General features: G+C 34.5%; 1 protein-coding gene across 1 annotated transcript; it reads left to right on the top strand.

The window, feature by feature from the left end:
- LOC107637069 (uncharacterized protein K02A2.6-like) lies at window positions 885-1,774 on the top strand. Its single transcript, XM_016340520.1, has 2 exons — window positions 885-1,448; window positions 1,679-1,774. The coding sequence occupies exons 1-2, from the start codon at window positions 885-887 to the stop codon at window positions 1,772-1,774; spliced, it is 660 nt and encodes a 219-aa protein (XP_016196006.1).

The raw sequence follows: 12,005 nt of genomic DNA, 5'->3' as shown, positions 1-12,005 counted from the left end.
CTTATTGAACGTGTTTAATTAATTTACTCGTATGTAGAAATTTATTCATAATAAAAATAGATAGATATCGGTTGGTTGGATTTTCCGTGCATTTAAAACAATATTACATAATTATTCGTTAATCTTGTTACCAAAAATTTTAAATTTTGTAAATCAGAATATTAGTCACCATCACACGTTTATTCTTTTCGGTTTTTTAGCTATTTTTCAATATTCAGCATATCATTCTTCATTTTGAAGAAATTAGATCCATACTTGCACTCAACGTATTTTAAATAAACTATGGATTCTAATTGGCTATTATATAGATAATTTACTTAAATAAATTATTTAAAAAATAATTTTATTAATGAATTACTGTGTACACGAAATAAAATTCAAAATTTTGATACTTATTTAAATAGACAAGTGAATTAACTATTCGACTAATCTAAATTGATTACAATATTTCATAATTTAGTATATATCTAATGCAATACCACGATTCAGTATTACTTTTGAATTTAAAAAGTTAAATAAAAATATTTTTAAGATAAAAATACACTACTAAATATTTTTAAGATTACCATATCGGGGGCAAAGTCCTAGTAAGGAAGCTCATCCGAGCTGGATATTACTGGCCGACAATGATGAATAACTCCAGAGAATTCGTGAAAAAATGCGCCAAGTGTCAGCAGAACGCCAAATTCCACAGGGCGCCAGCTTCCGAGCTGAGCCTACTGACGTCTTCCCGACCTTTTGCACAATGGGGAGTCGACCTCTTGGGGCCCTTCCCGGTTGGCCTGGGACAAGTCAAGTACCTCATAGTTGCCGTCGACTACTACACCAAATGGATAGAGGCTGAACTGCTGGCCAGCATATCCTCATCCAATTGTAGAAAGTTCATGTGGAGGCAGATGATAACCCGTTTCGGCATCCCGGAAGTCGTCATTTCGGATAATGGGACGCAATTCACCGACAAGAAGTTTGCAGAGTTTCTCACCGGCCTGGGGATAAAACAGAAGTTCTCCTCGGTTGAACACCCCCAGACAAATGGACAAGTGGAATCCACAAATAAAGTCATCCTGCTAGGCCTCAAGAAGCGCTTAGATAGCAAAAAAGGCGCATGGGCCGATGATCTCGCCTCGGTCTTATGGTCCTACCGAACAACCGAGCAAAGCTCCATAGGGGAAACCCCCTTTTGCCTAACATACGGGGTCGACGCGGTGATACCTGTGGAGATTGGCGAACCGAGCCCACGACTACTTCTGACGGGAGTAGAAGAAGCAGTGGAGAAAGACCTGGTGGACGAGGCCAGAGAGATGGCCCACTTGTCGGAGGTGGCACTGAAACAAAGAATAGCCCTACGTTACAATACCAAGGTCCTCAGAAGGGAGTTTGAGGAAAGAGACCTCGTCCTGCGACGAAACTTCGTCGGGCTACCAACCCCAGGAGAAGGAAAGCTGGCGGCAAACTGGGAAGGTCCCTACAGAGTCAGAGAAATGCTTGGCAAAGGCGCCTACAAACTGGAGAGACTCGACGGTAAAGAAATCCCGAGAACATGGAATGCAGGTAACCTGAGGAGATTCTACTCATAGCTTGGGGTACAGCGGTTCGACGGCCTGACGAGCTAGATAATCTTTTAATTTCTAGTGATTTACTTTTATTAAATGCCTACCATGTTCATAAACTTGTTTAGCTGACGATTAATGTTTACTTGTCCGTATTCCCCTATCTACTATTTCCCAATATGTATCCCACACCATCGCGACCTTCAACGGCAACCCGGGACTGATCACCCCGGGAGCCAATCGAATCATAGCCATAACAAATGGCCGCGATAATAAGACCAAGACGGTTTCAACCAAGTTACCAACACAAACGGCGAAACGGACACAAGCAATAAGTCCACACCGAAAAAACGGTAACAAAGCAAAAAATGCTACTAAACAGCAAGATAAAGGCGATAATTATAAGCCGACCAAGCGACCACTAAAGTATAACAAAAGTTAACGGTTTCAACAAGTGTTCTACAAATCCACATAAAAAGCGCAAGTTACATGAATTCACTTTCGAGGCATGTCAACAATCTTGCCGTCTTGAATTATTTTGAAGACTCCGATGGCCGACGTGTCGAAGTCTGGGATCACGATCTTCACCTGGGCCTTGAGAGCCTCCTCGGTCATAAAGATCGCGTTCTTTCCCTGCTCCCTGACCGCCCTAAGTTTCCTTTTCAGCTCTTCGACCTCTGCTCGCGCAGCCTCAGCCGACGAGACGGCCGCGTCACGTTCATTTTCCATAGCGACCACCCGACCTTGCTCGGCGTTAAGCTGGCTCTCTAGAGTCATCTCCCGCTCAATTAAACGGGAGACGGTGGCATCGGAGACCTTCATTTTTTCCTCAAAGGACGCAGCTTTCTCCTCGGCATCCTTGCGCCCCTTCTCTGCCGCGGCCTGTTGTTCCTGAAGCTTTTCGACCTGGACCTTGAATTCGTTGTTGGCCTGGGTAGCAATATCAAGCTTTCTTCGCAGAGCCTGCATGCCCGACAACTTGAACTCGGCCTTCCAAGCTATCACCGCTCCGCGGAGAAGGGTGCGGTACATCCACCTCGCCTGCCCCGCGAGTTCGGTACTAAGAAAGTGATCCTCCATACCGGGAATCAGCTGATTATCAATAAAGGTCCTAGCGTCGAAGTTCCTCTCCATCACGGTGAGAGTACCTTCCGGGCTGGAGGATGCCCTCTGCCTCTTGGGAGTAAGGACAAGCTTCAGATCATCATACTCCCGATGGGTAGAAGACGACTGCCCAACACCGGCCGTCTCCTCGGGAATAGGGGAAGCTTGCATCCCGGCAGAGTTCTTGTCGGACATCTCGGTGTCCCGAGGTGAAGGTACAGCTTGATCCTCCTTCTCCTCGGTAGGGCCTTCCAGCTTCCCGGCAACCTTCTCGTCAGCCTTCTCCTCGTCGCTATCCTCCAAGAAGGTCTTAACTAAACTTTCGAGCCCGGTTACCGAAGCAGACATCTCCACTGCAACAGACAAACAAATACGTCAGTCGTGAAGTCGACGATAACAAATTAAAAGATAAACAACACAAAAGTAAGACAAAACATCTCACAAATATAATTCCTGGCGACCTCTCGTTCACTCATAAGGAGGTGGGGGTTCACGGGGTTCTTTCCAAAGACCGCCCACAACACGTCGGCAGTTCTCTTATTTACGGCGGACATCCCCTTATAAGTTACCTTAATGAAGGTATTGGACCCCGCTCCGAAGCTCCAATACGTCGGGATGAGGCGTTCCCCCTCCAACGACAACCAAAAGGGATGGCGACCTTTGACGGGATGAACCTTGAAATACTTGTCCTTGAACCCATGATAAGAGTCCTCGAACAAGCCAAATATCCTCCGACCCTGAGCAGATCGGAAAGATAAGAACCCTTTCCTCGCTTTCCCCTCCTTGGAAGGGTTGGTAAGGTTGAAGAAAAAGAGAAAGACGTCCACAGACACCGGCAGCTCGAGATATTCACACACCATCTCGAAACAGTGAATAGAAGCCAAACTGTTCGGATGAAGCTGCGACAGCGACACGGATATCCGACTAAGAAGCGCCATCTGGAAGTCGGAGAACGGTATGTGAACGCCCACCTGGGTGAACATGGCTTTTTAAAACCAAATCCAGTCGGCAACCCGGGGGGAGTGGAAATTAATCTCATACAGCCGTTCGTTGGGGGGCAGGAACGAAGACGTCATAATTGGCCTCCTCGTCTGTCCCCCTACATAGATACTCGGCTTGCCGAAACTCCGTCAACTCCTCCTCGTCCATCTGATTTGGCGAGTCCTTCACATCCTTAGTCACCCAGGCGTAGGGATCGTAATTCGCAGCAGAAGGAGAAGCCCAGGAAACGATGCGAGGCATACCTACAGTGGGGGTACCACTCCGTTAGTCTATGAGGTCGGGAGTCCAGAAAAAGTCCAGAAACTATGTTCGTCCTATCCAACAGTTAAGATCAAGCATGGCTAAAAGTCATCTAACACGCAAGCTACCTAAAAACCTACCCTGGAATGGTACCCCTCCCCTAATGCATCTACTTTACACTAATGGGCCATCTACCAACAAGAATCAAGCAAAACAGCAAGAATACGGACCAAATACAAGAAACAAACATACAACAATGAAGCAGAAAAGAGAAAAGATCAAAGATTACCTGAATTAGTTGCGAAAACTAAGAAGGAAGAAGGAAAGATGCCCTGCCCTTCCCCCAAGGTACGTCACATACCACTCAATTTCTACTCGCCTGCACACTTCACTGACTTGAGCGTCGGAGTGTTTTTGCAGGTGACACCCCCCACTACATTCGAAGAACTCGGGACCTCGCCTACCCTCGGCCCGAAAATGTGCGACCAGACAACTTTCCCTTCTTCGATCAGGATATCAACCCAACCCGTCTGGTGTCCGACCTATATTTATTTAGTATTACTTTTTAATTTGAAAAGTTAAATAAGAAAATTAAAAAAATATATTATTAAAATTTCAGTTTTCGTTTTTAAAAATTTCAATCTCTTATATTCTTACTTTTGGAAAGTGAAATTAAAATTTTATATTCCAAAATTAAAATTTTAGTTCTAACCTCTAATAACTAAACATAATAAATCTCAATAATACTCGGTCTCAGTTCTCTAACCTCAGTCCCAATCTTAAAAAATAAACGCGGCCTCAAACTCTGCTAAAAGTCTAAAATCCATGATTTACTAATTAAATGGAAGCTCAAAACTTAGTTCCAACCCGCGATTTAGCAGTGTAGGCACTAGGCACTAAAGTGAAGCAACGATTTATTCGAAGAGACAGATTTCTATAGTGGCAATTTAGTAGGTTTTATAAATAAAAATAAATATAAAAAACAAATAAAACTTGGCTAATATCAACTCAAATGCAAAATAAATATAAAGAAAAATATTGCTTATTTCATAGTATTTTTATAATAATACAAATGAGGAGCTCATATGCTGACGTAATATTCATACGTTGAGTCTGAGAGTTTATTTGTTTAGGTGTCGTCACTAGAAATTTTTAGATTTATATTTATAAATTATAAATTATTATTTGCTTAGGTTGTTATTTTCAAATTTTAAATTATTTGTTTGAGTTGTTATACTTAGGTTGTTATTTTTTAAATTTTAAATTATTTTACTTAGGTTGTTATTTTTTAAATTTTAACACTATTTTTTAAAAATTGATTCTTTTTAACACTATTTTTTAAATTTTTTTTCAAAAATTGCAGCTACATATGTAAATTTAAATATATTTACGTTAATTTAGAATTTTAAAAATTGTTAATATATTTATTTCTTTATCTACAAATTTAATTCAAATTTAAATTAAAGTCAATCAAATTTAAAAAATTTTAGTTATGAGTCAACTATAAAAGTATAAGTTATGAGATATGTGTAACACCACAATTCAAAGTACATCAAACCTTTTCTTTACATACATCCAAAATCTAAAATTTCTCTACTTATTCCAATGGCTGGTATTCACAAAATCGCAGAAATCAATCCTACAATCGACAATTTGTATATACGTATACGAGTGATACGGTTATGGACACTACCAAATTACAGAAATTCTTCATTGTCATACTCAATTGAGATAGTTTGGCTCGATGAAGACGTTTCTACTAATATTTATTTTATTTTATTTTAAATTTATATTATTTATATTTTAAATTTGTTTGTTTATCCCCATCTAATTGTTCTTTGATTTTTGTTTATCAATTTTAGGGAGGAAAAATACACGCCTCGGTTAAGAGGGCTTTTGTGTCTCGATTCGTAAATTTGCTAAAGAAAAGAATATCTTACCAAATAAGATAAGTTGGTATTGGACTCAATGAGGGTAACTTCAAGACTACACATCATGAGTATGTTGTTAATTTAAACCAACATACTGATGTGCACAAACTTTCAGAATCATCAAGTATCCCACGATATGGATTTAATTTTGTGAGTTTTGACACTCTCAGTACTCCTGGATATGATTACACCTACTTAATTGAAAAGTTTATTATTTTAGATCCGTAGTTAGTTTTTTATGAGTTTAAAATAAATAATAAACTAATTATTAATTTTTTTAAATTGTGTTTGACGTTTAATTTTATTGTTAATTTTAAAATTTTAAAATATAAATATATATATAATTTGATATTATTTTATTGGTAGTTACTTTTTTAGTTGTAATTATTTTTTGTTTATTTTGTTATAAAAAATATATTTAACATTAAATATTCTATTTAGCATAGAAAAATAATGAGGTGTGCACTTTTTGGCAACCATGCACATGAATTAAATACTTTTTTGAAATCTGACAATAAAGATGGAGCTGTTGTCGTCTTACAATTTGTTAGAGTAAAGTTATATAACGGTAATATTTATCCATAATTATGTGAATTTTTATATGTGAGCTTTTACGCATTTTTTATGTGAGTTTTTACTCATTTTTGTATTAAATTAAATTTTTTAGAAAAAATTATTTTACAAAATTTCATGTATGACACAAAGATGTTCTTCAATCTTGAAGAAGCAAATGTCATCCAATTTAAAAATAGGTGGGTATATATTTTTTTCAATTCTTTTGTTTAATATTATGTGTGTTATCTAACGTCGTTTTTTTCGCTTTATTTATCTAGCTTTGTAAAATTTGAAGAACCTAGGGGTAATATCGGCGGAATTTCAAATGAGACTGCATTCTTAAAAATTTATCAAGGCAAAACCATTGAGCAGTTAAAAGAATTAGATACGGTAATTTTTTTTTCTGTAAAAAAGTTGAGGAAAAAAGTAATTTAAATCTGTTGTACATTGATTATTTTTTTTAATTTGAAGTCTAATTACAATGGATTAGATATTGAATAAGTCTATGTTTAACCTTTTTTTATGATTTTTTTTTATTATTAAGCAGGTACCGAATAAAGCTTGGTGTCATTGACAACTCTGACTGTGCATGTTTTGTAGTCTTTGACAAGGAGGCAAAATAAATTTTGGGAAAGAGCTGTGTAGAGATACTTGATCCACTTCTATTGGTAAGATCTAACCAATATTTATTTCTAAAAACATTAGTAAAGATATTTTTTATGGTAATTTTTATGTTATTTATTATTAATATATTATGTAATACCCTGTAGAAAGGAGATCAATCGGATACACCTACATTTTTTCTCAACCTAATTGAAAAGACCTTCCTCTTCATCGTTGAAGTTCAAATATCTGATAATCCACATTTTTCACCTTTTTATAAAGTTAAGAATATCAATGATAATGTAGACCTCATAAATAAATTCAAAAAGGCTCACTCTATTCAAATTATGAGTACAATTATAACTGTACCTTTTATTAAAAATCAGTTTATTTTTCTCTTTCTTGGTCATTAGTAGTATCTAATTTATAAATAATAATTAATAACTAATTATAATTTTAGGATGTTGACTACATTGGTGGTTTGCTTCCAACTTCAAAGGCATCTTCAATCATTAAAGGGGAGAAAATCGAAGGTGCTAAGGTATTTGTTCAAAAAATGAATTTTTTGTTTGTTTGTTTTCTCAAAGTTAGATCTTTATTTTATTCAAAAAATATTATTGAGATGAAATCAAAGGTGAGAAGGAAGTCTTTAATTTAACATAGTATTTTGTACAGAATTTGTTGCTTGAATTCTCTAATGAAGTTGCGGACAATGATAAATTCGAGTGTTAAAAAATGCTATTACACCAACCAAACGACTATCTTCGGAGTCGAAAGATTCAAAAGTGAAAGGAGATACCTCAACTTGCAAGAAGATCAAGATTGAGAATGAAACTTGAGAGTTTAGATGCACATATTTTGGAATCCCTTTTAGAGTCTATCTAATAGAATAACCAAGCATATGTTTGTTTTGGTAGAAATATTGTCTTTTCTTGAGTTGTTATTTTTCTTTTGGTTCTTTTTTATTTTTATGTTTGGAATTTAGAATTTTTTTAAAATATAAATTGAAGTTATTTGGTTATTACTTGTGGTTTTATTTTTAATTCGATTCAAACCGTTGATATTCTGTTAATTTCTAATTTAGTATTTAATGTCATAAAGTTATAAATTTCTCATATGAATTATCGTTAATACAATTAAGTTAGTTATTAATTTTTAATGTGTACTTATTTTAAAAAAAATCTAATTATAATTTTTAATTAAAGTATTATGTTTAAAATTTTAAATTTAATTTCAAATAAACTTTTTTTTTTTGAATTTTTAAATAAGCAATTGGGTTTGAGAATATTTTTTTAAACTTTATATAATTTATAAGCTACTATGCTAATTACAAAAGATTATATTAAAGTAAATAGAATTATCAGTCTTATTAAAATGTGAGGTTATTTATACTATTTAAAAGAAAATTTTAATTTGACATTCTTCTATACTTAATTCTGTTTCTAATGTTATTTCGACAAAATTGAGTTAATTTAAAAAATTTTATTTATAAGTTTAAATTTTGTACTAGCTAATTAGAAACTCTATTTAAAAATTTAAAATTTGAAATTCTAATACTAATTCCTAATTAAGTGATTTCTTAACCATTTTAATTTTTAAATTTAAATTTTTTTACTTGTCACATTTATAAATTTTCTCTTTACTCAATTTACATTATTATCTTTTAGATTGTTTCTGCACAATAGAAGTACTTTCATTTTTTCTCTTTTTAAATATTTTTTCTAAATTTATGTAATTTATAAGGTTATTAATTTTTAGATTGTATTTAATTTTATTTATTTTTATCGATAAATAATAGGATTGATACTATTTATGACAAAACTAATAAAAATAATTTTTATGCTTATCAAGCGCATGTTAATGTAGTGTACTACAACAAATCAAATGCTATCAAATATTTGTTCAAGTACGTGAATAAAGGTCCAGACAGGGTAGCAGTTGGAGTTACAAAGGAAGCTTCTAGTGGAGAGTATGCTATGAGATCAAACAATTTTATGATTGTAGATATTTGTCTGCATGTGAGGCTGTGTGGAGAACTTTAGCTTATGATATTCATCAGAGGTGGCTTTCATTGATGAGATTAACCTTCATTTGTCTGGAGAGTAAAATATAATCTTTAAAGATGATGACGATCTTGAGGAAATCGTGGAAGAAGAGTAAGAAAAATGTACGATATTCTTAGCATGGATTGAGGCTAATAAAAAAATTGAATCAGGTCAAATTTTGACATATGCTGAGTTTCCAAATCAATTTGTTTTATGATAAAGAAGTAAGGGAATGACATCTACGCAAAGAGGGTATTCTATCGGGAAGTTAAACTATGTTCCACCAGGTACAAGTGATATTTATTATATGAGAATTTTGTTAGCTGTTCAGAGAGGTTGCACAACATATGAGTCTATTAGAACAGTTAATGAAATTACATATTATAGCTTCCAAGATGCTTGCTATTCTATAGGACTACTGTGCGATGATAGGGAATTCATTACAGCTATTAATGAGGTAGCTGAACTTGCATCTGGTCATCAATTGAGAAAATTATTTGCGATGCTATTGATATCTAATAGCATTAGCAACCCAGAGCATGTTTGGAATGCAACTTGGACATTATTAGCTGATGGAATACTATATGAGAGGAGAAAAACTTTGAAAAACCAAGGTATTTTACTATATTTTTTTACATCAAGATTGTATTCTCTTATTATTTTTATTTTTATTAATAATATTAATAGTTTTATTTTGGAATTACTTACTAAATATTTCATAAAACCACCATGTGCTTTTGCTAGGACTAAACATGACTCATGACGAATTGAAAAACCTCTGCCTTATTGAGATTGAGAAGATACTTAACAGCAATGCGAGATCTTTAAGAGACTATCAATCAATGCCATATCCTGAGATGTCTGATGCTTGTCTTTTTCAGAATAAGCTAATAGAGGAGGAGTTAGCATATGACACAAATGAGTTGACTCATACAAACTTATATACGAAACAAAAGATGACTCATGAGTAAAGGTTAGTATTCGATGAGATACTCATGCTGTATTACAGACTTTGGTGGTTTTTACTTCGCTTATGAGCATGGTGGGTGTGATAAGATATTTATTTGGAATGGACTTTCTTCTGCTATTCGGTCTAGAGGAAAGATTGTTTTAAATGTCGCATCCAGTGAAATTGCGTCTTTACTCCTACCTGGTGGCAGAACGGCTCATTCTAGATTTTTATTACCCATTACAATTACGGATGAATCTATTTGCAACATCAAGCATGGCAGTTTGAAGGCTAAGCTGCTCATCCAAAGTAGTTTAATAATTTGGGATGAAACTTCAATACTCAATAAAATGTACTTTGAAGCACTTGATCGGGCGCTCAGGGATCTTATGTCAGTTACTGATCAACATAAAATACATCAACCATTTGGTGGTAAGGTTGTTGTTCTAGGAGGAGATTTTAGACAGATACTTCCGGTGTTCTGAAAGGGAGTAGACACGATATATTGACATCAGCTATTAACTCATCCCATCTGTGGTCGTTTTGTAAGGTTCTGAAACTGCACACGAACATGAGGCTTCTAATGTCTTCTTTAGATCAAGATGAAGGTGAAATGAAGAGATTTGCTAATTGGATACTTGATGTTGGAAATGGAAATATTGGTTCTGTTGTTGGTGATGAATCAGAAATTGAAATTCCAGATGATCTATTGATTACAACTACTGATGATCCTCTCTCTCATTTGGTAGATTTTGCGTATCCAAATTTGTTGCAAAACATATCAGATTACAGATACTTTTAGAGTAGGACAATTCTTGCACCCATGCTTGAGAGTGTCGAGAAGGTAAACTATTTTGTCTTGACAATCTTTCCAGAGATGAAAAGGAGTATTTGAGTTTTGACACAACATATCAAGTTGATGAGAATGAAGATGTACAACAAGAGTGGTTCACACCAGAGTTCCTAAATGACATCAAATGTTCGGGACTACCCAATCACAAGTTGACTTTGAAGTCAGGAGTCGCTGTAATGCTACTGCGAAACATAGACCAGACTTCAGGTTTATACAACGGGACAAGATTAATAGTTAACGAACTTGGCAGCAATGTAATTGGAGCGACGGTAGTGACCGGTAGAAATATTAGAGATTAAGTGTACATTCCAAGAATGAACTTGATCCCTTCAGATTCAGAATGGCCATTTAAGTTCCAACGGAGACAATTCCATTAACAGTATGCTTTGCAATGACCATTAACAAAAGTCAGGGTCAATCATTATCACATGTAAGACTTTACTTGCCAAAATCAGTGTTCATCCATAGACAACTTTATGTTGCTTTGTCAAGAGTTAAGAGTCGCAGTGGCCTCAAGGTTTTAATTATAGATGAAGACGGCAATCCAAAGTCATCAACGACAAATGTCGTGTTCAAAGAAGTTTTTAATAATATTTAGGTAAGAATAATATTATTTTTATTTTAATAGCATGTTATGATTTACACTTTTGTATAAATATTTACTGTAGATATAACTAATTTATCTATAACTCTATTTTCATATTTGAGATGAAATGTGTAACAAGGAGCACAACATCATATGCCAATTACTTTTCTAATGAAGTTAGTAAGATACTAGGTTGTCGATAAATTTTTATTAGCCTTTTGATATAAAATTTAGTGTAAAATTGACATGTTATTATTACGGTTATATATGTTCTTATTTTGTTCATGTCTCCCTCCTTATGATTCAAGAATATTATAGACTTCAAACTCTTCTATTTGCTTTTTTACTTTGAATAAAGATAAAACAGCATATTTAATACGTTTATTATATAATGACGATAATCGTGTTATACTAAACTCAAAAAATTTATGATTATAAAATATTATTTTTAATTTAACATGTCCAATTTAAATATAAACCAATGCACGGGTTTAACACTAGTTTGTCTACAAACCAAAAGTTGTTTAATTTATTGGTGAAAGTTTAAACAACAAGCATGAGATTTTATGAGGTTAAAATCTCATGGC

Source organism: Arachis ipaensis, chromosome B04 (genome assembly GCF_000816755.2).
Source record: "Arachis ipaensis cultivar K30076 chromosome B04, Araip1.1, whole genome shotgun sequence".
In the NCBI taxonomy this organism is placed as follows: Eukaryota; Viridiplantae; Streptophyta; class Magnoliopsida; order Fabales; family Fabaceae; genus Arachis; species Arachis ipaensis.
The sequence above is the reverse complement of the archived record's forward strand: the minus strand, read 5'-3'. Positions and strand labels throughout refer to the sequence as shown.

Coding starts and splice junctions, on each gene's coding strand:
- LOC107637069 (XM_016340520.1), top strand. CDS start 885: ATGTGGAGGCAGATGATAACCCGTTTCGGCATCCCGGAAGTCGTCATT. Junction 1,449..1,678: donor CAGGAGAAGGAAAGCTGGCG/GCAAACTGGGAA, acceptor AAACTTGTTTAG/CTGACGATTAATGTTTACTT.